At 46.7% G+C, this 27,172-nt stretch overlaps 1 protein-coding gene across 2 annotated transcripts in view; it reads right to left on the bottom strand.

The window, feature by feature from the left end:
* Window positions 1-879: 879 nt before the first annotated feature.
* The window catches only part of LOC147015555 (uncharacterized), an 81,818-nt gene continuing 55,525 nt past the window's right edge, over window positions 880-27,172 (bottom strand). The window contains exons 5-8 of one of the 2 annotated variants that reach the window (XM_085850404.1): window positions 17,651-18,132; window positions 16,568-16,704; window positions 15,130-15,256; window positions 880-13,811 (exon numbers count right to left, since the gene is read on the bottom strand). In XM_085850404.1, the coding sequence (XP_085706530.1) occupies window positions 1,716-13,811; window positions 15,130-15,256; window positions 16,568-16,704; window positions 17,651-18,132 (12,842 nt within the window). In that variant the 3' untranslated portion in view covers window positions 880-1,715. The remainder of the gene's footprint in view (window positions 13,812-15,129; window positions 15,257-16,567; window positions 16,705-17,650; window positions 18,133-27,172) is intronic. The other variant, XM_085850405.1, reaches the window with a different exon arrangement.

Genomic DNA, 27,172 nt, shown 5'->3' on the forward strand with positions numbered 1-27,172 from the left:
AGTTGGGATCCAGGGGCTTGCCTAGCATTTCTGAATAACTCTGAGACGAAGTAAAAATCAGAAGTCCCAACACCAGGGCCTCCTGCTTTCCTACAGACAGATGGCGCCTTGTCGTCCTCTATCACCTTTATATGAGTCTTGGCTCTTCTGATATTTTGGCCCTTTTTGCTCCTCCCATGTTCCATCTTGTTGCATACATTTATTCAGTTACCATCTGCTTTTTACAATGCGTAAGTCTGGTATTGGCTTAACGGTTAAGGTGGCTAGTTTAAGATCTTAGGGTCTTGAGTTTGAGCCTCTGTCATGCTGATGAAATAACACCAGGTGGGTTGACTTAGCCTGTCATCCTTCTGAGGTCAGCAAAATGAGTACCAGCTTACTGGGGTAATAAGCGTCGGAGTGATTCAAGTATCCTGCGTCGGAGTGGTGACCTATTCAGGACTGTGCACTTAGCCAAATGAAACTGTCTCAGAAGCCCTATGCCCCTCATGGTATAAAAGGAATGGTTATTTATTCGACAAAGTGTACATCAGTTTCATGCTCACTTTTACTCCGTTCCAAACAACCCTCTCTCTTCAACCCTCTCGAGGGCTATTCTATGAAACAATCTCCACACATTTGTTTTCCCCATCTTTCAAGACACCAACCCATTGCCCTCTCCTGTCGCCTTCCCATACAAACCAATGATTTTTTTGTGGTATTGCTGAACTTTCCTCTTCCTCTATATACATGCAGCTTTATCTACTCTGGTTTTGTTTGTTTTCTTTCCTTTGTCTGTCAACCTTCCATCTACTGTTCAACCTTTTCTTGAACTGAGGCCTCTGAAAACACGAGCAAACACACACCAAACATAATATTTAAACCCACATTAAGAAAGAATGCATTTTCACATCATATTTATAATTATAATGTACAAGAATTCTTTTTCTGGAAAGCTCCTTTTCATTGAATACTTTCTTAAATAGAGAAAACATGAAGAAAACAACATTAGATCAAGCCTTAGGCTTTCAAATTCATGACATCTACAAGCAATGCAACTGATATTACAATTTCCTTATTGCTATTTACAACATTTTCTCAGACAAGGAAAATAAAATAAAACAATAAACTTCTCAATACAGAACTGTTAACTGTGAGAAGAGTCTTCTGGATTTCACAAACCAATTTTTACATAGTAATCCACTGTGCAATCGTGGAACGCTTTTGCAGGCATTTCTACCTGTTCGTCCTGAGGACAAGACTGCAGACCCTGCAGGCAGTTCAGTAAGTTTCTAAGGTGTGAAATGTTTCTCCAAGGCAAACCACTATGGCTCATAGAGGTAGGAGTGATGGTAAGGGAGAAAGCTTTCAAGAATACCTATTATAGAACATAATCCATCTTGTAGATGGTACAACAATGTTGCTAACAGTACACACAGGGTGAAATAAAATAGAAAACGAAAAAAAAAAAAACTTAGAATGACAATTTTTTTGAGAAAGTGAAGAATTTTTTTCCTGAACGACAACCCAGTACAAGGGTGGAAAATTTTCAAATGAAAAAGATAATATACTTTCCATTACGAGTTAAAGGAGCACCTACTCACCCCTTTTAATTTTGCTGACAATCAAACGTAACAAAAAAACGGTTAACGAAGAAAGTTGTACCAACTCTGATAAACCAGAAGAAAACATTGTATTAAACCAATCCTGAAAATCAAGTTGGCAGGATAATGTGTTCATTGAGCAGGTGCTTTTCCAACCGAGGGATATAAAGAAAAAAGTGAATGGTTATGATCTCGAGATGCTTGACGAGCAAATTTATGCCTGAACACAGCGTGATTGGCCAAGGCCTGTCGGGTCTGCCCCACAAAAGAGCACCTGGAGCATGGAAAGGACAGTGGGCGAGAGACGAGGGAAAACAAGGCATTTCGAGCATTTGGACTAGATGGTGCTGAAACCGGGAAAGTGCAACTATGATGAGCTTTCGAAACAACTGTACTGTGGTCATTTGAGTTTGAGAAAATCAGAGGGTGGGTTTTCAATGAAACCGGAACACTGTGATTTGGTGAATAAGGTAACTGGGTTTGATGTTGCAATGGAGGACTTTGTTTCTGCGTGGGACAAGGACCTTGGAGCTGTGTGGGCCGAAGATCATGGAGCTGCGTTGGCCGAGGAACTTGGAGCTGCGCTGGCCGAGGACCTTGGAGCTGCGCTGGACGAGGACCTTGGAGCTGCGCTGGACGAGGACCTTGGAGCTGCACTGGCCGAGGACCTTGGAGCTGTGCTGGCCGAGGACCTTGGAGCTGTGCTGGCTGAGGACCTTGGAGCTGTGCTGGCCGAGGACCTTGGAGCTTTGCTGGCTGAGGGTCTTGGAGCTGTGTTTGCTGAGGACCTTGGAACTGTGCTGGCTGAGAGCCTTGGAGCTGTGCTGGCTGAGGACCTTGGAGCTGCGCTGGCTGAGTACCTTGGAGCTGCGCTGGCTGAGGACCTTGGAGCTGCGCTGGCTGAGGGCCTTGGAGCTGCGCTGGCTGAGGACCTTGGAGCTGCGCTGGCTGAGGACCTTTGAGCTGCGCTGGCTGAGGACCTTGGAGTTGCAGGGGCCGAGGAACATGCAGATGCAGGGGGCGAGGGTCTTGCAGATGTGGAGACCGAGGGCTTTTTAGATGCGGGGGCCGAGGACCTTCCAGATGTGGGGACCGTGACTTGGCAATTTGAGAAGCAGAAAGGTTTAAAGGAGCTGAAGGCCCTGCATTGAGAAATTGAGAAGAAGCATCCAAAATATTTGAATACATTTTCTCCTCTTTATCAAGTGACTCTTCAAATAGTGGGCTGCAAGCATGAGTTACAAAGTCTGAATCAGAAGTGTAAAGAAAGAAGCAAGAATGACAGAAGCGGTGGCGGAGAGAAGACGATGCAGTGATATTTGGTGGGGAAGGTGCGGAAGGCTTCAATGTACTTGCTCCCATTACTTTCTTTGTGGGTTTGCTACACAATATTGGTTCTTTACCTGCCGTTTCTATTGTGCCATGTGGAACTAACACTCTTTTTGAACGCTGTTCTGTTTTTTGAGCACAACAAACCTCTTTAATAACTTTGCCATCTCGCTTTTGCACTTCCTTCTTTACTCGTTTCAATGGGACGACATTCGCCTGAGAAGCATTTCCTTCTCTATCTGCATTATATTGAGTTACTGTTTTCCTTTTCATTGTTTCTTTCAGCTGTTTCAGTTTCGTGCTTGCACCATCATTTTTATTTCCATTGGTTTTATCATGTTCACTCTGCTTTCCTCGTTTTTTCTGTTCAACATTTTGATATTTCTGTTTTGAAACACGTTGATTTTGTTTTAGTCCAACCTTTTCATGTTGGATCCTAATTTTATTTTCATGAGGCTCTTTCATCCCCTCTCTTATTTTTTTTTTTATACCCACATCAGAAACGATTTGTCCTGCTCTTCTTTTTTTACTTTTCTCTTCAGCTACAATACTTTTCTGTTGATTATTGCTTTCAGTGTTCACCCTTTTTGCAACTGCAACTTTTTGACCAAGTCCAACCCTCACCTCCTTCCGATGGAACACATCACCTGCCTTATTCTGATGGGAGGCAACTCCAGCATTCATCAGAGGGGAATCGGTGCCTGCCGTCCTTTGACGGGAATCGGCACCCGCCGTCCTTTGACGGGAATCGGCGCCCGCCGTCCTTTGACGGGAATCGGCGCCCGCCGTCCTTTGACGGGAATCGGCGCCCGCCGTCCTTTGACGGGAATCGGCGCCCGCCGTCCTTCGACGGGAATTGTCGCCTGCTGTCCTTCGACAGGAATCGGCACCCACCGTCCTACTACGGGAATCGGCGCCCGCCGTCCTACTACGGGAATCGGCGTCCGCCATCTTTCGACGGGAATCGGCGCCCGCCGTCCTTCGAAAGGAAACGGTGCCCGCCGTCCTACTACGGGAATCGGCGCTTGCCGTCTGCTGACAGGAATCGGCACCCGCCTTCCGCTGACGGGAATTGGTGACTGCCATCCTCCGACGGGAATTGGAACTCGCCAGCTTCCCACGGGAATTGGCACCTGCCATCTTCCCATGGGAATTGGCACCCGCCGGCCTCAGACGGGAATTTGTGCCCGCTATCCTCTGAAGGGTCTCGGTGCTCGCCGTCCTCCTACGGGTCTTGGTGCCCGCTGTCCTCATACGGATCTCCGCGTCCGCCTTCCTCCTACAGGTTGCAGCACCTACCATCCTACGGGTGTCAGCGCCCGCCATCCTCTTACGGGTCTCAGCGCCCGCCGTCTTCCTACGGGTCTCAGCGCCCACCATCTTCCTACGGGTCTCAGCGCCCACCATCTTCCTACGGGTCTCAGCGCCCACCGTCTTCCTACGGGTCTCAGCGCCCACCGTCTTCCTACGGGTCTCAGCGCCCACCGTCTTCCTACGGGTCTCAGCGCCCGCCGTCTTCCTACGGGTCTCAGCGCTTGCCGTTCTCCGACGGGTCTCAGCGCCCACCGTCCTCTTACGGGTCTCAGCGCCCGCCGTCCTTTTACGGGTCTCAGCGCCCGCCGTCCTCTTACGGGTCTCAGCGCCCGCCGTCCTCTTCCGGGTCTCAGCGCCCACTGTCCTCTTCCGGGTCTCAGCGACCCCTGTCCTCTTCCGGGTCTCAGCACCCTCCATCCTACTACGGGTCTCAGCGCCTGTCATCTTCTTATGGGTCGCAGCACCCGCCTTCCTCCTATGGGTGTCGGCGCCCGCCGTCCTACTATGGGTCTTGGTGCCCGCCATTCTCCTTTGGGTTTTGGTGCTCGCCGTCCTCCTTCGGGTCTCTACACCAGCTGCTCTCCAATTTGACTGGGAGCATGCAGTCTTCCGATGGGATTTGGTGCATGTAGTCTTCTGACGGGACTCAGCGCATGCCGTACTTCTACAGGAGTCTACGCCCATCTTCTGAAGAGACACGGTACCTACCGTCTTCCTACAGGATGTAGTGCCTGCTTCTGTCTGGCCGGATGCTGCCTGCACCTTCCTCTGCCTGGACATCGCCCGCGTTTCCCTGCCACCAGATGCCGCCAGAGCCATTCTACAGCCAGATTCTGACTGTACATCCTTTCGACAGAATGGAATCCGCACCTCTCTCCTGCAGGACACCACATGCCCCTTATTCTGGCCGGACGCCGCACGCATCCCACTCCGGCAGGATGGTGTGCATGCCCCATTCTGTCTGGAAGCTGAATGCACATGCCTCCAGCCAGATGCCATACGTGCCTCCCTCCGTCCAGACACAACCCTTTCCTCTCTTCGTTTTTCACAAGCTTTAATCACTCTTTCACCATTTGCTGTTTCCATTTCTTTCCCAAAACCTCCAGATACTGTCCTTCTTCGGATACTTACTGATGTTTTAAGTGTCTGACTAGCTTTAGGACCTATCCTTCTCCAACTAGCATTAGCTCCTCTATCTCGCTGACTCGCTTTAATTTGAGTCTCTCTTTGACCATCTTCAGATCCAGTGCTTTGATGACCCCTTTTCTTACTAGCCAAAGCCTGAGCCCTTCTGGAATACCGGCTGGCTCCTCTTTCATGTTTTTCATTGCTTCTTCCAAAACCAATTTTCTTGGATTCTGTCTTTCGCTTTGCAGATTTGTCAACATTTGCATTGCTTTCATCAAAATACCCTTTTCTTTTTCTCTTTTTTCTTAATCTAAAAAATGTCTGAAACTCTCTCACAACTTCTGACTCCATCCTCATCTGCGTTTTGCTTGCAACTGACCTTGTTCCTGGCATCTCAATATTTTCTCCGTCTATTAATTCTAAATAATTTCCAACTTCTTCAAAGTGCGCCACATCTTCCTCTGCAAACCAGTGTCTTGTATTATCTGCAACTTCTTTCAATACATTTTCTAACTGAAAATGACTGGCAAATCCTTGGCCTTCCACCTGAGCATGATGCCGCTCTTCTACCAGCACACCAGGCCCCTCATCTGCCAGAGCTCGAGGTGCCTCTGCTGCCCACGTGCCAGGCCCCTCTTCTGCCGGCACACCAGGCCCCTCTTCTCCCGGCGCACCAGGCTCCTCTTCTACCGACGTACCAGGCTGCTCCTCTTCTGCCGGCACACCAGGCCCCTCTTCTGCTGGCGCACCAGGCCCCTCTTCTGCTGGCGCACCAGGCCCCTCTTCTGCTGGCGCACCAGGCCCCTTTTCTCCTGGCGCACCAGGCCCCTCTTCTTCCGGCACACCAGGCACCTCTTCTCCCGGCACACCAGGCCCCTCTTCTGCCAGCACACCAGGACCCTCTTCTGCCGGCACACCAGGCACCTCTGTTGCTGGCGCACCAAGATCCTCTTCTGCCCACGCCGCAGGACACCCTTCAGCAACCAAATAAGGTCGCTCATCTACCAGCGTACCAGATCCCTCATCCACCAGCGCCCCAGGCCCCTCTTCCGCCGGCACATCATACCCCTTTTCTGCTGGCTCACCAGGCCCTTCTTCTGTCAGCGCAACACGCCCCTCTTCCGCCAGCAGACCAGGCCCCTCTTTCGCCTGCGCACCAGGCCCCTCTTTCGCCTGCGCACCAGGCCCCTCTTTCACTGGTGCCCCAGGTCCCTCTTCCGCCCACGCACCAGGCCCCTCTTCTGCCGGTGCATCAGGCCACTCTTCCGCCGGTGCACCAGGCATTTCTTCCGCTGGCACACCAGGCCCCTCTTTCGCCTGCGCACCAGACCCCTCTTCCAATGGTGCACCAGGTTCCTCTTCTGCCGGCGAAACAGGCCACTCTTCCGCCGGTGCACCAGGCCCCTCTTTCGCCTGCACACCAGGCCCCTCTTCCACTGGTGCACCAGGTCCCTCTTCCGCCAGCGTACCAGGCCCCTCTTCTGCCGGCGCACCAGGCTCCTCTTCCGCCGGTGAATCAGGCGTCTCTTCCGCTGGCACACCAGGCCCCTCTTCCGCAGGCGCACCAGGCATCTCTTCCACCGGTGAATCAGGCGCCTCTTCCGCAGGTGCACCAGGCCCCTCTTCCATTGGCGCACCAGGCTCCTCTTCTGCTGGCGCACCAGGCCCCACTCCTGCTGGCACACCAGGCCCCTCTTCCACCAGCGCACGAAGCCCCTCTTTTGCCTGCACACCAGGCCCCTCTTCCACTGGTGCACCAGGTCCCTCTTCCGCCCGCGCACCAGGCCCCTCTTCCGCCGGCGCACCAGGCACCTCTTCCGCCAGCGCACCAGGCTCCTCTTCCATTGGCATACCAGATGCCTCTTCTGCTGGCGCACCAGGCCCCTCTTCCGCTGGTGCACCAGGCCCCTCTTCCGCTGGTGCACCAGGCCCCTCTTCCACCAGCGCATCAGGCGCCTCTTCCCCCGGCGCACCAGGCTTCTCTTCCGCCAGCGCACCAGGCCCCTCTGCGGCTGGCGCACCAGGCCCCTCTGTGGCCAGCGCACCAGGCCCCTCTTCCTCCAGCACATCAAGCGCCTCTTCCACCGGCGCACCAGGCCCCTCTTTCGCCGACGCACCAGGCCCCTCTTCCGCCGACGCACCAGGCCCCTCTTCCGCCGGCGCACCAGGTCCCTCTTCCACCGGCGCACCAGAACCCTCTTCCGCCGGCGCACCAGGCGCGTCTTCCGCCGGCGCACCAGGCCCCTCTTCCGCCGGCGCATCAAGCTCCGCTTTCGCTGGCGCACCAGGCCCCTCATCCACCGGCGCACCAGGCCCCTCTTCCGCCGGCACACCAGGCCCCTCTTCCGCCAGCGCACCAGGCCCCTCTTCCACAAGTGCACCAGGCCTCTCTTCCATTGGCACACCAGGCCCCTCTTCTGCTGGCACACCAGGCTTTTCTTCCACCGGCACACCAGGACCCCCTGCTGCAGACGCACCAGGCCCCTCTTCGACCAGCGCACCAGCCCCCTCTTCCATCGGCACATCAGGCCCCTCCTTCGCCGGCACACCAGGACCCTTTTCCACCAGCACATCAAGCCCCTCCTTCGCCAGTGCATCAGTCCCCTCCTTCAGCGGCACATCAGGCCCCTCCTTCGCCGGCACACCAGCCTCCACTTCAGCTGGTGCATCAGGCTCTTCATCTGCCAGCGCACCAGGTCCCTCTTCCATCGGCGCACAAGGCCCTTCCACCGGCACATCTATCCCCTCTTCGGCTGGCGGACCAGGCTCTTCTTTGGCTGGCACCCGAGGCCCCTCTTCTTCCGGCATACCAGGCCCCTCTTCCGCTTGCACACCATGCCGCTCTTCCGCCGGCACACCATGCCCCTCTTCCGCCGGCACACCAGGCCCCTCTTTTGCCAGAATGCACTCTTCTTCACAGATATTTGTCTCAACATTTGTCATGGATTTGGAAGTTTCTGCTGGTAACCTTGGCCATACCTCTGCTGAGTTACAGAAATCCACATCAATCAGGATCCCTTCATCTTCTTTCATCGAGACGTCTGACCCATTTTTTGCTAAGACCAGAGAAATGTCTTTGAGGACAGAAGTGCACACATCCATCAAGGGACTAAAACTTTCTGTTGCAGGGATCATATAATCTTCTGCTGAGATTCGAGATCCTTCTGCTCGGACATGATTTCTCAGACTTTCTTTTGGTGGATCCTGAGAACATTCCACCGCTATGGCCAAAAGTCCTTCCTCTGCCATGGCCCGGTTCTTCACATCTATTTTGGTTCGTGAACATGCTTCTTCCAACACATGAGTCTTCACATATGCCAGCTTCTTAGAATGCACAAGAGAGCCTTCCTTCACTGAGACTGGGGTTTTCTCACCCATAAGGGCACCAGAATGCAGTTTCTTCAGGACTCGAGTCACTCTTTCTTCAGAGACTGGAGTATCGTGTTCTGTCGTCAAGTGGAGATTCACATCTGTCAAAGCCTTTAACCCTTCTTTTAGTTGGATGCTCGAGCCTTCCTCCTCTGCTGAGGCACAAGCCAAATCCTCTTCCTCTCGGACATGAGCAATTACCCCGACCATCAAGGGTATTCCTCCTTCTGCCGGGACCTGAGAAACTTCCTCCGGAGGGAGGTGAGCCACCTTCTCAGGAGGGGTGCAAGCCACTTCCTCAGAAGGGACACTATTCATTTCCTCTGCTACCAGAACGGGCATGCTTACATCAATCAATGTCCCAGAACCTTCTCTCACGAGATCATGAGTCCCTCTTTCTTTTGAAATCAGAGAACCTATTTCTGCTGGAAAGTGAGTGTCTACGTCTATCCAGGTACTTGGCTTGTTCTCTGCCTTGAGGTGAGAGTGCTTCTCCATGATGACTGGTGAAGACTCCTCTGCTGCAATACAGAAACGTTCTTTCTCCATAACCCAAGAATGTTCTTGCAATGCAACAAGAATCCCTACATCCTCGAGAGTACCAGAACTTTCTTTCACTAAAAATTGAGTCCTTTCTTCTGACACCAAAAAAACATCTTCTGTTGGGATGTGCATCTCTACATCCATGAAGTTGCAGGACACTTCCTCCCCTGTGAACCGAGAGCTCTCCTCTGCCATGAACCGGGTCTTCATATCTATCAGAGTCCTAGAACCTACATTTGGTTGGACACGTGCCTTCAAATTTGTGAAAGTCCTGGAATCTTCTTCAACCAGGGTCTGACAATGCTTTTCTGTTGGGACCTGAGATCCTTTTTTTGCCATAACAGGGATATCCACAGCCACCAGAGTCTTTGATCCCTCTATTGCCTGGTACGTGGTCTCCAAATTAGCCGGACAAAGTATCATTTCCGCTGCCATGCTTGACCCTTCTTCTTCCACAATGCGGATCCCTTCCACCATCCCCACTGGGCAGAGCACTTCCTCCTCCTCCTCCCTGACTACTTGGAGCCCTTCCTCCTCCTCAACCATGCACAATGCTTCTTCCTCCTCCTCTTCCTTCTTCCTGCAGAGGCATTTCTCTTTCTCTACTGCATGAAGCCCTTTCTCCTCTTCCACAGAGAGCCTTTCCTCATCCTCCCCTACCACACAGAGCCCTTCCTTCTCCTCCACTGCCCTGAGGCCTCCCTCCTCCTCTGCCATTCTGATCGCTTCCTTCTCCTCTGATTCCCTCAGCATTTCCTCCTCCTCTGCTGGCCTGAGCATTTCCTTTTGCTCCTCCTCCACAATTCTATGCATTTTGTCCTCCTCCTCCATCACATTGAGCATTTCCTCCTCCTCTGCTTGCCTGAGCATTTCCACCCCCTCCTCCTCTATGAGCCTTTCCTCCTCCTCCTCTGTCACTTTCAGCCTTTCCCCCTCTTCTGACACTTTCAGCCTTTCCTCCTCTGTCTCAGCCACCCTGAGCCTTTCCCCCTCTGCCTCAGCCACTTTGAGCTTTTCTTCCTGTGTCTCTGTCACCCTGAGCCTTTTCTCCTCCTCCTCCTCCTCCTCCTCCTCTGCTTCATCCACTGACCAGCACTCTTCCTCCGCCAACCAGTGCTCTTCCCCTGCTAACCGGTGCCATTTCTCTTCCTCCACCTCTTGGACAACATCCTCTTCCTCTGCTGCCCAGAGCCCTTCCTCTTCTACAGCTACCTGCGACTGTTTTTCAGAATTTAAGGCCTTGTTTTTAGATATACGATGGACCATATTTTTCTGAATCACATCATCCATAACCTTACTTTTCTCCATATCTTGAGTTGACTTTTCCTTAATCTTAGCATTTACTCTGTTTTGTTTTCTGTAATTATTTTGCTTATGGTCCACTATCAGAGCTTCCTTAATTTGATTTTTCCAGACTGTTCTTTCTTGCTTTGTCTCAGACTCTTTCACTTGCTTGACATTTTTAGTTGAGTTATTTTCATTACCCTCTTTGATTAGCTCAAATATATCCTCTTGCAATAACACCATATTACATGTCTGCTTCATAGAAATATCATCATTATTCCTTTCAATGTTTTCTTTCACCTTTGTTTTCTTAGCAAATCCCTTACAATCCAAAATGCTATTCCAACCGTTACCCTTTACTTTATACTGACTTTCTCCACTTGTGTCAAGGCACAAATGGAATCCTTCTATCTTACTATTTTCCTGTTTAGCAGATGTCTTTCCATAAGTTCTCAGTAATTCTCCACCCACCTCCTCAACCGTTTTAATTTCTCCCCCTGAGCATGTCCCTACTTGGACATATTTTTCTTCCTCTGTCTGTTTATATCCAGGTTTCCCAACATCTGCAACCCCAGGCCCTTTTCCATGCATGGTGCCAGACCTCTCACCTTTTTCCTCTTCAACTACTTCTCTCTCCTCCACTTTGTCTTGTTCTCTCTGATGGTACAAAACTCTTTCAACATCATGTCCATTCAACAATGTATTATGTTGCCACTCTCCCAACTTCTCTCTCTGAAACTCTCCCAACCGATTTCTGCCCAACTCTCCCAACCGATCTGTGCCCAACTCTCCCAACTGATCTCTGCCCAACTCTCCCAACCGATCTCTTCCCAACCCTCCCAACCGATCTCTTCCCAACCCTCCCAACCTCTCTCTCCCCAACTCTCCCAACCTGTCTCTCCCCAACTCTCCCAACCTATCTCTCCCCAACTCTCCCAACCTGTCTCTCCCCAACTCTCCCAACCTGTCTCTCCCCAACTCTCCCAACCTGTCTCTCCCCAACTCTCCCAACCTGTCTCTCCCCAACTCTCCCAACCTGTCTCTCCCCAACTCTCCCAACCTGTCTCTCCCCAACTCTCCCAACCTGTCTCTCCCCAACTCTCCCAACCTGTCTCTCTCCAACTCTCCCAACCTGTCTCTCTCCAACTCTCCCAACTTCTCTCTCTCCAACTCTCCCAACTTCTCTCTCTCCAACTCTCCCAACCTATCTCTCTCTAACCCTCCCAACTTCTCTCTCCCCAACTCTCCCAACTTCTCTCTCCCCAACTCTCCCAACCTCTCTCTACTCAACTCTCCTCTCTCAAACGCTCCCCACTCCCCAGTCCGAAACTCCCCCAACTCCTCTCTCCGAAACTCCCCCAACTCCTCTCTCCGAAACTCTCCCAACTTCTCTCTCCCACAATCTCCCAACTTCTCCCTCACAAACTCGACAAACTTCTCTCCTTTCAACTTGATTTTATCACCCTTCCATTCACCTGTATTGTTGCAATGAACCCTTGATAATAATGGTGCTCCAAGAATCCTCCCACCTCTCGTATTAAATGCAGTAATCAGTCTAACTCCTGTGCTCCTTCCTTCCCGATTACTTGCAACCCCTCTACCTCTTCCTGAACCACACTGTACTGCAGCCAGTAATCCCATCATGTGGTTCACTCTAACACCTCGACCTCTTCTGACTCCACGGTTCCGTCCAACTCTCTTCTGAGATCCACAGCACGATCCAAGTGCTGGACCAGTTCCTAGTCTATTCCCAGTTTGTTGAACACCTCTAGAACCTCGTCCTCTCCTGGATTTTTGGCTTGTTCCTCGAGACTGACGAATGAGACTTCTCCATGAAATATAATCTTCTGCAGGACTCCGACGTCGACCTCTCTTTTTGCTGTCTCTGCAGCTCTCTTGTCCTTTCTCAAACTTTGCTTCTATTTCCAAAGTTAAATCTTCCCCTCTTTTTTTAAGATCTCCATCTTTTTGTTTTTCTTTCCCAAGTGGCCCATCATCAATGATGAATTTCCATGGTTCATTGTTCCTCTCAATCAAACTTTCCAGTTGCCATTCTCGATTTATTTCACTATAATGCTGTCGATGTAATTCTCTTTTTTCACATATATCTTCATTTTTCCTTGTTCTGTCTATTCCTCTTACACCCTCTTTCATTGTCACAAATGCTCCACCATTTGTCTTAGGAATATCTGATTCACTGTCAAACTTTGGGGCAATGGAACTTTCCATGTCTACTTCCCCTATCTGGTAAATACTTTCCCTCATTTCTATTGTGAATTCTCTTTCTGATGTCCTAGTTTTTTTCTCAAGTTCTCTGTTCAAAATCTCCCATCCCCAAAATTCTGGATCAAATGTCCAACTAGATTTCAGCTCAAGAGACATCTCACAATGGAGAGCAGGGGACAAGAATGAATCCAATGTGCAATCTGGTGAATGTAACCCAGATTCTAAAACTGCACCTTGCAATAAAGAACTGGATTCCAATGCTTGACCTGGCAAATGATTCCAAGAATCAAACCTATAATCCTGTTCTACAGCCCATGCTCGTTTTAAATTGAGGTAAGCTGAAGAACAAGGGCAGGCTAAAAAAGCAGCCAAAAGCGCAACCTTCCGCAGGTCCTTGTCCCCAGTGGGAGTGATGTGGGCAACAGTGAGGCAAAGTGTAGCACGGAGAGTACTGGATGCCACAGAACATGACTCAGGTGGTTGAGCAAGGGCACTAGAAGGCAACTCAATGGTTCCAGAAATTTCATGATGGTTTTTGTGTTGTGAAACAATAGGTAGATGGATGTAGGGGTCCTCAGCAACAAGGCATGGAGGCTCAGTACAAGACCATGAGATTTCAGCAACAAGATGTGGGGGCTCAACATTGTAAAATGATGGCTCAATAACGAGGTGAGGAGGTTCAGCAATCAGGTCTGGTGGCTCATCACCAAGTTGTTCTGATTCGATAATGACGAGTGGGGGCTCAGCGATGAGAATTGGAGGCTCAGAATTGTACTCTGGGGACTCAGTTCTTTGCTGCAACTGTTCAGTGCTATGCTGCAAGGGCTGTGTTTCTTGAACATTAAATGAGTGGGACTGAAACCCTGGTATAGGAAAGAGACTGTTTGATGCCAACGCTTGTGCAATGACACCAGGGAAGGAGTTTGAAGATACAGGGAAGTTCCTGTTACTGAGAGCTTGGAGTTGCAGTGGTTCAGTGTGACGAAGTCCCAATAAACACAGTTCCATGCAGAGAGAAAGCTCCAGAGATCCAAACTAGAGGAGGGGAAAAAAACAGGAAAAAAGACGAAAATATTTAGAAAGAGGGAAACAATTACAAGCTATTTATTATCAAATGGCATAAAATGAAGTGAGAAGGGGAAAAAAACCGAGTAAATTTTCTTTTCTACAATAAAATTGCATCATCATAACCTCTGATTTACAAATTACAAAACTTGCAAACCCTGGTGGGAATTCTTTGTCGAATACAACAGTTAGAATTTTAATATTGCAGTCTATGCCAAACACAGGATGTGCATACATACATACTTACATACATCCATACATACATACATACATACATGGGGACCATGCACCACAGCGTGTGCAGCATCCACATTCCGCCTGTACTCCAGGGACCTCCGTCTGGCCATCCCCCAGGCAGATGCCTGGCCCATTCCCATCTCTTAGGGATAGGACATTCCAGACATCCACCCAAAGGGACCGCCTCAGTTTAACCCGAGGAGACCGCCGTCTGGTGGACAACATCTCAACAGCACCCCGCCACACGCCACTTAGTGTGTTTTTGCAGAGTGAAGTATTTTTATGGTGGCCGGAATGCAAATCCTGCCACCAACGTACTGGGAAAGGTAACCCACTGCAGGAGGATGTACATGGACACAGTTGGGCACCAGATTATGGATGGCTGTTGGCTCACCAGGAGCTGCTCCGCTCTTTAAAAGGTTTTGTTTTTAGTCCTGCTGGGTGTCCATATCCATCTCTTCACCAGGAGGACCTGGTGGGAGGAGCCGGTTTAGTCGCCAATACTTGACCATGAATAGGTCAGTACAGATTTTACATGATACCTGCAGCAAGTCACAGATCTGATCTGGCTTGACCTGACAATCTGGGTTGGGTGCCACCGTATCGGCCAGTCTGCTTGATACCGTCGAGTGCAGCACTGTGCAGAGCTCCTGTCCTCAAGCGATCCCCCAACTCAAGCCCTTTCGTGTATACCACCCAAAAATAACACTTTTTAAAAAACCATTGTGATTTATCCAAGTAAATTATGAAGTCAAATAAACTCTTGGAATGGTTTATTCGCTTTCCTTAAGAATATACATGTAAGTAATACCCATCGTCATGCAATTTAATGCGAGTCAATGTTTGATATTTGTTTGTCTATCATAAACACAGGATTCTTAATTGGCCAGTCTTCAGGCCAGTCCAATGGAAGTACAGAATGGGGGCAGGAAACAAGAGAGAGAAGTTGAGAGAGTGGGGAAGAAAGGACAAAGGTTAAAGAAAGGAAGGAAATTTAAGAGAATGTCATGAGAAACTGTGTATTCAAAGGGAGAAGAGTATTGGATCTTACCTGTTGATGAATGGCAGAGGTGAGGGCAAGTAGGAGAACTGGAGGAATTGATGACAGAGGGAGGAGTTGAATAGCATTTGCCAAGTGGCCTCTGCATCGAAATGAAACCCAAAGTCTGCACACAGCACTGGGAAGTAAGGGGTGGGGTGAGGAGGGGGGGGGAGAGGGAAAGTGATGAAATACAAAGTGAAAATATAGGTAGAATACTGTACATGACTTACAGTACTTTTGCAGCATGACAAGCAGCACAGTGGAAGGATGTTAGACTGAGTAAAATTCTGGCAACATGAAAATGACTCCTTCATCGTGATGACTTGTAACCAGTGCTCGCGAGTATGGAATGAAGAACTAGTCTTGCTAGTGAAGGCTAATGCCAATCTGCATCAGCAGACAGGGATGAAATCAACAAGATGTTGATTGAGGTATGCTAACCACTGTGGGAAGCAAGGAGAAGCTATCGTTTTGGGCAGTAACCCTTCATTGGACCAAGAGAGAGGGAGAGAAGGGATAGGTGGGCAAGGGTTGATATAGGGTTGGAATGAGAGATGGTTGCATAAGAGTGGGGTCAGGCATCAGAGGGGAATGTGGGGTTAGAGTGACTAGTTTTAATGGGAAGGGTGAGGGTTGAGGGATTGAAAGTCAAGGGGACTGCAAGAAAATTCAAAACAACAGGGAAAAAACAAGTGACAGAAGATAAGATAAATTACAGCAAGATCTGAGATCGGACGAAGGCCTGGTAGGTAGATAAAAAACAACCAAACGAAAGCAACTTTGAAAAATGACACAAATAAGAATATAGGTAACTAGAACACACTCAAGGGAGGTGCCGACACGCCATTGTTTTCTCTCAGTGCAATACTACCTCGAGGGTACGAGCCTATGCTGTGGGGTGGCCGCTGTGTGAGTAAATAAAGTCCTGCCCTAATTTTCGTTTTACATTTTTCCTTATTATCTCAAAGTTTAACTCATCCGAGACATACACAATATGAAACTGTTCCAAATTTGGCAATTCTCGCTGCCCTCGTTTTCCAGTTATTGTTCCAAAAAAGAGACAAACGCACAAATGGGATCATCGTAATACTCACACACTCGGCCTCATGACCGCGGCGTTCATAATAACATAAAATAAAACAAAAGAAAATAAAAAGTAACTAAATAAATAGTGAAAATGAACCTGGCTAGTGAGTGTGGCCTTAATTTTTCCACATTGTGCAAGTAAAACTGGCTGTGCAGAGTGAATCTTTCAAAATTTAAAACAAACAAATAAATAAATAATAAAAATTGGGTAGCGTCACATGCAAACTTGCAGCAAAAATGGCCATTCAGTTGCTCATGTTTGTCAGCTAAGCAACATTATTACCCCGTGCAGGCGAATCAAGAAGGGGAGTTAAGCAATTGGTTCAACCCTTGTTGTTAATACAATTTCATCATAACTTACAACGCAATGTCAAAATGGCCCGTGTCCAGCAGTAGATTTGTGACTGAGCAGAAAAGCTGTTTCATTCCAGCACGCAGCCCCTCCTCCCAATTCTCAGATACGGTGGCCAAAAGGTCTTGTTCTCCAATTGCTTTGACCTGAAATGGCAAAAGAAAAGGGAAATCACAAGAAGAGCAATGAAGGACTTGTGACAGACAGGTTTTAAAGTAAATGGTGGTCTGAAAGGGGGGGATGAAGAGGGGAAATGATGGTGGATGAGAATAAATGTGGGGGTGCTTAGTAACGAATGAGTGCACCAGGGGACGTAAATTAATGTAAAAAAACAAAGAGGGAGGGGTGGGTTGAATGATCAAAAACTCATGGGGGAGTGAAAAATCGGGGAGGAACGGGTGGAAGGTAAATAACTGGAGAAACAGGGAGAGTTAATACTTATGAAGGAATTGGGGGTGGATACATGAGGAAAGGAAAATGGAAAACAGGTATAGGAGGTGGAAAGGGGGAGGGATAAGTTGGGAAAGTGAGATGACTTTGTGGGGTGGAGGGCAGAAGCATTGAATGGAATGGATAATCTGTTGAAATGTTAACAGAAATATGTGAACAGGAAGAGGGGGAAATAAAGAAGAGAAAATGGACAAGAAGACTGCAAAATACACCAATATAAACGACTACTACTAATCCGTATACCCAGCTGAGGGGTGTAGTGACCCCCTTGGGAGTTGACCCTTTTGCAAGGGATATATTTTGTCCATGGCGCCAGCGATTGCTCGCCGACTCTTCGCAAAGGACACCATGGGATCTTTAACGTCCTCTAACTCATTCCGGCAGACAGGGTGCTCAGTTTAACGTCCATCCGATGGACAGCAGACACATTGATGAATCACCCTGCCTGTGAAACACCGACATGACCGTTTAGAGCTCAGCTGAGATTCAAATCCAGGCTAGAAAGCTTAGAGGTGAGTTTGCATACCTCTAGGCCACCCTGCCAGACCAACCAATACAAAACAGTACCATTTATTTTTCCTTATCGTTATGTCTATCATTTTATTCATAAATTGATTTATAGTTTGGTGCTGGAGTTCTAACCTGATCAGGAAGTTTTCCTCCATTGCTCTCAGAAGCGCAAAGGATGTAAAATTTCAGAAACGTGGAAGGAGAAATATCCCAAAGGAAGTCCCGTGCTCTTCCTAACACTTCATCATCTTTGTTTGGACTCGCTCTTCCTGACTCCATTCCACAAAGTCTTTTTGATCCGACACTACTCACACATTGAGATGTGTTTGCCTCCTTGCACATCATCACCCCTTGTCCACTCAATTTTGATAGCCCTTCACCATCAATGCATTTTGGCTTATCACTACCGATTCTCCCTAACCCTTGAGCAGCCATCTTCCCTGGACTTTCTCTGTCCATTTTCTCTCCATAACTCCATTTTCTGTGCATGCTCGCTTTCTTCAAACAATGGTAGCAGAAGAAAGAGAGGCTGGCAGAGGAGGCTTGACGCTTTGAAAGGAAGAGGTGAACAACCCGTATCAGAAGGAAAGCTGGAGGTTCAGGAGGAAGGATGGCTGAGGAGAAAGGAAAGGAAAAAGATGGTCACATGTAGTCGCAAAGAAAGGTAAATTGAGAGAAATAATATGTATAGCTCACAAGATTGAATACATTTTTTACTTGCCTGATAAATATATATATATATATATATATATATATATATATATATATATATATATATATATATATATATATATATATATATACACACGCACACATACATACATCAGAAAAGCATTGGAAAAACAAGAAACATGGCCAAGCATGCACACCATTTCACATTTATCCTTCATCAGTGCTTTCAACATTCAGGAATCCTAAAAATGATCAACAAAATAAAATTGAAATTTGGTTTTTCTTGTTATTCGGTTATTGATATTCTTTTTTTCGAATGAATTATTTCAGTATGCAAGTAAAATAACAATTGTGTCATTTAGTAGAAAGGCATAATTTCAGATTAGGTGACACTGGACCCATCAGACAAGACAGTGGAAGATGAAAGAAACTTTTGTCCAAAAACAAGACCGATAAAGCACATCTCCCTTTTGTTTAAACACAAACACATTGCTGTAGCATGCCATGAGTGCAAAGTAATCTTACAAGGTTTCACCCAAAGACAACTCTCACAATCTATCCATCCATCCATCCATCAATTGGGACCATACTCTGTGCAGAGCATTGGTTCTGCCTAAGCAGTCTCCTTGGCTATTGGGCACAATCCTGGATGGGTCACCACTCCAACACAGGATACCAGCATGCTGGCACTCATTTTGCCGACCTCAGAAGGATGACAGACAGAGTCAACCCCACCTGGTATTAATTCAACAGCTAAGTAGGATTTTATATTAATTCAACAGCCGAGTGGGATTTGAACTCAGGATTCACAGATACAAGGATCCCAAGCCCACCACCCTAACCATTAAGCCACCATCAAGCATATTCTCACAATCTCTCTCTGAAAGGACCATCTGGCAACCACCCCCTATCAGCCATGATCTTTCTTGGGCAAACCATATTTCAAAGTTGGCCTCCAAAACTAATCACTGACTGTTTATCACCCGGTGTACAAAGTCCTTCCTTGGCACACCTGAACTCCAATCCAAGGCCTTCATCTGCAGATTAATGGAGTACTGCTCTCCCCTCTGGGCTGGCTCCCCTGCCTCACATCTTGCTCAGCTTAACGCCGTGGAAACCAAGGCTTTCAAGATTATTGTAATCTCCCACAATGAAGCTGAGTCTATCGTTCTATCACTTCACCATCACAGATAAGTTGGTGGCCTCTCTGTCTTTCACTGCCTCCTTTCTGGTCTAGCACCCTATGCCCTTTCCGTGCTTTGTCCCCCCAGGTTTCTGCGGGGCACACACGGTCCACCATCAATCCCCTTCTGGTGAACTACTTATATCCAGTTTCACTGCTCACTTCCACTCATTCGTTTTCTCTCCACCTATGGAACCAACTTTCACATTTTCTTAAATCTCATTCTTCCCTCCAGGTCTTCAAGACAGCTGTTTAGCACCATCTTAGATTGTCTTCAATCCAAAACCCTGATCTTTTCTACCCTCGATAACCCCCCACCCCACCCCAACTCCCCAACCCCTCTTCCTCACAAATTTCCAGTTTCCTTCTGTATCCATCTTGTCCACCCCATGCATCCTCTTCTGACCCTCATTCCTCTCCACATCTCCACACCCATTGTTTGTCTAAGTCTGCCTCTATCTTGGCCTTCAACTCTGGGTTTGGTGCTTCCTCCTCTCTCAACTCTTCCTTTTGTCCTGTTGTGTCCTGATCAATTCAGTGTACTATAATACTCGCTCTTCCACAAGCCTCGACTATGTATTAAAAAAATCCCCCAAGACCACAAAATAAAGGCCATTGGCTGGGTCAATGATGACTAGAGAGAGAGCATGGAAGAGAGCGAGAGTGAGGTTGCGAAATAAATAATTACTTCATATCAGCTGCGATGACAGACCCTACGACTTTCTTAATTGTAAATAAGCTAACCAGCCTGCAGTTTAGAGGATCTGTTTTTGCACACGTTTGTTTATTAAAGTTGCATTGGTGGTCTTCTCAGCAGATGGGAGTAGGCCTAAGATCAGTGTGGACAGAGGAGAAGGAAGAACAGCAGAGTAGGATTTCCAAACATGTGTACTGATGCCATTGAGGCCTGCTGGTAAGGTAGAGTCAAGGCTGGCCAGAATTTTGTTTTCCTGCTCATGTGAAAGTCAGTGTCCAGAAGTTAAGGGGATAAGGTGGGGAAAGGGAGGGATGTGTTGGGTTGTGGATACAAGCTTTGGAAGCAAACATCGAGGTAAGATATTCCTCCTCGTTTGTATGGGAGTCAAAGTTGATGCCATTTGAGGTAAGGGAGGAGAAAGAGGGTGTAGAATCCCTGTATAAGAGACTTGCAACATGGCATGCCCCAGAAATTTCTGGTCATATGGGTTATGTGGTCTTGGGCACCATTTTGTTTCCATTGACCGCAAACTACAATATTCATCGCTTACGTTATTTGTACATCAGACAACGCTGTATACTTCTCGAGAAATATATATATATATATATATATATATATATATATATATATATATATATATATACATACATACATACATACATACATATACGAGGTGTGTTCAAAAAGTATCCAACCTTCATTTTTCGTGCGTAAACAAATGAAGATAGGGAGGCATGGTTTGGTGCACGTTTGTAGGCGATCCTAATCTGTATGCGTGAATATTTTCCCGCCGACAGACCGCCGATGAGTGAGGAAGTGTAAGTGAGCGCCGTCGGATTTTGGTTTTTGACAAAATGACGGATCACTGTGGTCTCATTGCCAGTGATCACTGTGTTGAAGAAGTTGGGATCGCTGTTCACAGTCTCCAGCATGTCCTGTGCGATCTCCAAACGGAGTTGCTTCTGCTCGATCCTAAGCAGCTTTGGCACAAACTTCGCTGAGATTCTCCTTAAGCCCAAATCCTCAGTCACAATGGAATGAACGGATCCAATGCCGATGCCCGCCTCGTCTGCAAGTTCTCTGATCATGATTCGACGATCCTGCATTAGCAGGGTCCTCACTTGGTCAATGACTATCTCATTTCGGGAGGTTGAGGGCCTACCAGAACGTGCTTCACTTTCCACTGATGTGCGACCATCTTTGAAGCGGTTGTACCACTCTTTTATCTGTGTGGTGCCCATTGCTTTGTTCCCGAAGGCCTGTTGAATCTTGCGGATCGTTTCCACTTGGGAATCGCCAAGTTTTACACAGAATTTGATGCAGTAGCGTTGTTCAAGTTTTTTCGTCATTTTGTCAAAAAACAAAATCCGACGGCGCTCACTTACACTTCCTCACTCATCGGCGGTCTGTCGGTGACTGCAGCTTCTGCAGGCGGGAAAATATTCACGCATACGGATTAGGATCGCCTACATACGTGCACCAAACCACGCCTCCCTAGGTTCATTTGTTTACGCACGAAAAATTAAGGTTGGATACTTTTTGAACACACCTCGTATATTCATACATATATACATACATATATATACATATATATATATATATATATATAAAAATATATATATATATACATATACATACATATATATATATATATATATATATATATATATATATATATATATATATATATATATATATATATATATATATATATATATATATATATATATATATATATATATATATATATATACATATACATATATATATATATATATATATATATATATACATATATATATATATATATATATATGTATATATATATATATATATATATATATATATATATATATATAAATATATATATATATATATATATATATATATATGTATATGTATATATATATATATATATATGTATATGTGTATATATATATATATATGTATATGTATATATATATATATACACATATACATATATATATATATATATATACATATACATACATATACATATATATATATATATATACACATATACATATATATATATATATATACATATACATATATATATATATATATATATATATATATATATATATATATATATATATATATATATATATATATATATACACGAGTGGGGTATGCTTACACATTGTGTAAGCATACAAACTGTGCTTCCGCATTGTCTTGGGTCGCTCACCTGCATTTGATTTTTCAATTATTTGTTTTCATTTATGGATGTTGTCCGACGATTCTGTAAGCTTTTTTTTCCTAGTGTACCAGATTGTTTTGTCGCCGATCCATACATAATACCCCATTGCATGTCAAAGCAGAAACTCCACCACGAAGTCCAAGGAACTGTCCGTAGAACTCCGAGGTAGAATTGTGAGGAGGCATACATTTGGGGAAGAGTATTCAGCAATTTCTAGTGTTGAAAGTTCCCAAGAGCCCAGTGAACTCCATCATTAGGAAATGGAAATAATATGGAACTACCCAGACTCTTCCTGGAAGTGGCCATCTGACCAAACTGAGCAACCGGCAAGCAGCAGCTTCTTCGCTCACTGCAGATCTGGATAAAATCACAAACTGGTCCAACACGTGGAACATGTCTTTCAATCCAGACAAATCTCACACTCTCACTATGTCTCTTCGAAAGGACCGTTTAGAAACCCCCCCATCCACTTTCTCAACAATCCTCTGGAAGAAGTCTTTTCTTTCAAGCTTCTGGGTCTCACTATCTGCCATGACCTTTCCTTGGAAAGTCACATTTCCAACCTCGCCTCAAAAGCCAGTCGCCGACTGGGAATCCTCCGTCGTGCAAAGTCCTTCCTCGGCCCTCTTGAGCTCCTGACCACTTACAAAGCTTTTGTCCGTAGCCTGATGGAGTACTGCTCTCCCCTCTGGGCTGGTGCTCCTGCCTCCCACCTTTCTCGGCTTCACGCTGTCGAAACCAGGGCATTTAAGATCATCGGCATCTCCCGCAATGAAGCTGAGTCTTTGGGCCTCTCACTCAATCACCGCAGGTTGGTCGGTGGTCTTTCTGTCTTCTACCGACTCCTCTCCAGCCTTGCCCCCCTGCTCTCTCTGCGATTTGTCCCCACCACATTTCCACAGGGCGCTCAAGGTCCGCCAACAACCCCCTTCTGGTAAAACTACCAAAATCACGAATCACTGCTCATCTTCACTCTTTCATTCCTCTTTTTTCCCACCTTTGGAATAAACTTCCTCACTCTATTCTTTCCCATTCTTCCCTCCAGGCTTTCAAAACAGCTGTTCACCACCACCTCTTATCTTCCCCCATCCAAATCCTCCATCTTTTCTACCCCCGATAATCCACCCATGCCCACTTCCTTCAATTCCCCTGCTTTCCTTCCTTAAAGTCCCTGTAATGTCCATTTTGTATACCCCATGTACCACACCCCATCCCTCTCCCTTCCACAGTTCACCTAATGTGTCTGTTCCCCACTGTCTTGTCCCTTCCACTCCCGCCCCTCTTGTCTCATGCCTCCTTGCTGTGAGTTGTGTGTTAGCTCTCATACGAGCCTCGACCAAGGTATACAAAAAAAAAAAAACCGGGAAAGAAGGACCTTCATCAGGGTGGTGAGCAAGAACCAAATGACCACTCTGACAGAACTACAGAGTTGCTTGGATGAGACAGAAGAACCTGCTGGAAGGACAACAGTCTCTGCAACACTTCACAAATCTAGGCTTCATGGGAGAGCGGCCAGACGGAAGCCATTCCTGAGAAAAAGGCACATGACAACATGCCTGGAGTTTGCAAAAAAAGGCATGTTAAATGCTCTGAGAGCATGAGGCATAATATTCTGTGGTCTGATGAGATGGAAATTGAACTCTTTGGCCTGAATGCAAAGCTCTACATCTGGTGGAAACCGAGCACAGCTCATCACTCATCTAACACCATCCCAACCATGAAGTAAGGTGGTGGCAGCATCATGCTATGGGATGCTTTTCAGTGGCAGGGACTAAGAAACTTGTAAGGATAGAGGGAACAATGAATGGAGCCAAATACAGGCAAATCCTTGAAGAGAACCTGCTTCAGAGTGAAAAAAGACCTCAGACTGCAGCGAAGATTTACGTTCCAACAGGACAATGACCCCAACCAAGCATACAGCCAAACCCAGGCAAAACTGCTACAGTTGGAACTATAGTATATGAGAGTACAACTCTCATATACTGTCGTTGGTAACAGCCCTGCTGCAGTAATCTGCATAGAATGACTACAGGAAAGGAATGGATTCTTGAACGCCTATTTTTGCCTGGGAAGCAACACTGGAATGGCTTCAGGACAAGAACATGAAAGTCCTTGAGTGGCCCAGGCAAAGCCCAGCCTTGAGTCCCATTGATAATTATCTGTGTAAAGACGCGAATATTGCTGTTCACTGATGCTCCCCATCCAACTTGACAGAGCTCAAGCAAATCTGAAAGGAAGAATGGGAGAAAGTCCCCAAATCCAGATGTGCCAAGCTGATACACACATGCCCAAGAAGACTCTAAGCTGTAATCACTGCCAAAGGCACTTCTATAAAGTATTGACTTGGGACTGAATACTTTTGTAAATTAGATATTTCTGTGTGTCATTTTCAATTAATTTGTAAAAATTTCTAAGCACATGTTTACACTTTGTCATTATGGGCTATTTGTGGAGATCGGTGACAAAAATTTAAATTTCATCCATTTTTTATTCAGGCTGTAACACAACAAAATGTGACAATAGTCAAGGGTGGGGGGGGGCGAATACTTTCTGAAGGCCCTGTATGTTAAAGATCCCATGATGTCCTTCGCCAAGAGTAGGCGAGTTATCACCAGCATCCTGAAATTACAAGTTCTTTTCCTAATTGCTTGGAAGGCAATGGCAAACCACCTCGTATCACCTTTACCAAGAAGCCAAAGACCTGCCTTTAAGCAATTAATCAATCAATATTCTCAAGTTCCTTCTCTTATTTTCTTTCACAATTGTTATCTTTTCTAATTCTCTACTCTTTTGATGGTGTGTGCATCTGGCATGAATTTCTGTCTTTGACTTTCCTTCTTCCACTTCTTTCAAATTTCTCTATTCCATTACTACCTTTGTATGTTTCTTCGACTCGATCGCTCTGTAGACCTCGACTTAGCCACTCATCAGTGTGAGAACAAGCCTGGTGTTGGCTTAGTAGTTATGGTGACTGACTTGGGATCTTATGGTTCTGAGTTTGAGCCGTTGGCCGCTGAATTAACACCAGGTAGGGTCGACTCAACCTATCATCCTTCTGTGGTTGGCGAAATGAGTACCAGTGTACTGGTATAGGGGCACAGCATCAGCGGCATAGTCACGCTTCAACAAAATGATAGCTCCCCAGCAGCCAAGCTGCCATATGAAAGAAGAAGAAGTGATCTCTCAGATTCTCTGGAAAATCCTTTATCTCTTTGCTGATGACTCCACCCTCTGCCGCATCATCTATCACCCCTCTGATCAGCAGGCAGCAGCCTCTTCACTCTCTCCAGACCTGGATAAAATCACAAGCTGGTCAAACACTTGGAATATGTCTTTCAATCCTGATAAATCTCACACTCTCACTTTGTCTCTCAGAAAGGACCGTCTAGAACCACCCCCCTCCTCCCCCCCCCCCCATCTACTTTCTCAACAATCCTCTTGAAGAAGTCCTTTCTTTCAAGCTTTTGAGTCTCACTATCTGCCACAATCTTTCCTGGGAAAGGCACATCTCCAAGCTGTCCTCCAAAGCCAGTCGCCGACTGGGCATCCTACGTCATGCAAAGTCCTTCCTTGGCACACCTGAGCTTCGAACCATTTACAAAGCTTTCATCCGCAGTCTGATGGAGGACTGATCTCCTCTCTGGGGTGATGCTCCTGCCTCACACCTTGCTCGACTTCCCGCTGTGGAAACCAAGGCATTTAGGATCACTGATATCTCTCGCAATGAAGCTGAGACTTTTGGGTCTCTCACTCTCTCACCGCAGACAGGTCAGTGGTCTTTCTGTCTTCCACCGTCTCCTCTCTGGCCTCACCCCCTCCCCACACTCTGTCTGTGATCTGTCACAGTTTATTTCCTCAGGGTGCTCAAGGTCTGCCAAAAACTCCCTTCTGGTGAAACTGCCAACATCACGAATCTCTGCTCACCTTCACTCTTTCATTCCTCTTATTTTTCTCCACCTCTGGAACAAACTCCCACACGCTCTTCAAACCCACTCCTCCCTCCAGGTCTTCTAAACAGCTGTTCACCACCATCTCATATCTTCCCCCATCCAAAATCTTGATCTTTACTACCCCCGTTAATCAACCCCAAACCCACCTCCTTCAAATTCCCTGTTTTCCTTCCTGAAAGTCCTTGTAGTGTCTATCTTGTTTACCCCCCCCCCCCGTGTACCCTGCCCCATCCCTCTCCCTTCCACGGATCTATAAATTAATGCAAATCGATAAAGTGTTATGGGGTCATGTGACAATCGAATGTCAAATGTCATCCCCAAAATGTTATTTTCCCATACATACTGAATCTGTTAATGAATGGAGGTGTGATGTGCAGTAATTCAGGAATAGTTGTTTTTACCTTCATATTGTTGTTTTTTAAAATCTCCCATTGATTGTGCTGTGTAAGATTATGGTGAAAACAAAAGAATACATTAAAAATCTATACAATGTGATACCTCACTGTACAGCATACATGGGACCTCACTGTACAGGAAAAAAATTACAATAGGCACTCGGTAGAGCGCATACCTATGCCAGGCTGAACAGTTTACGTTTTGTATCCCACTGATAGGCCAGATCTGAATCCGGACCTGAACCAAAATCGAATCGGTTTGTATTAGTCACCAAACTAACTCATCCACCAAGTTTTGTCATAACTCGTCCACAACTTTGTGAAATATCGTGCTGCAGTATATATCGTTTTTGGTCCCATCTCTCAATGGTGAAGAATCACTTCCAAAATAAAAAAAATTCTCGTATCTGGATCCGGATTCGCATCTTCCCTAAAATGGAACAAACTAATCTGTGTCAAACACCCAACCAGTCCACCAAGTTTCGTCTGAATCCGTCCACACCTTTTTTGCGATATTGTGCTATATATCGTTT

The sequence above is a fragment of the Eptatretus burgeri genome, chromosome 12 (genome assembly GCF_056783735.1).
Source record: "Eptatretus burgeri isolate ZD-2024b chromosome 12, Ebu_testis_v1, whole genome shotgun sequence".
Classification (NCBI taxonomy): Eukaryota; Metazoa; Chordata; class Myxini; order Myxiniformes; family Myxinidae; genus Eptatretus; species Eptatretus burgeri.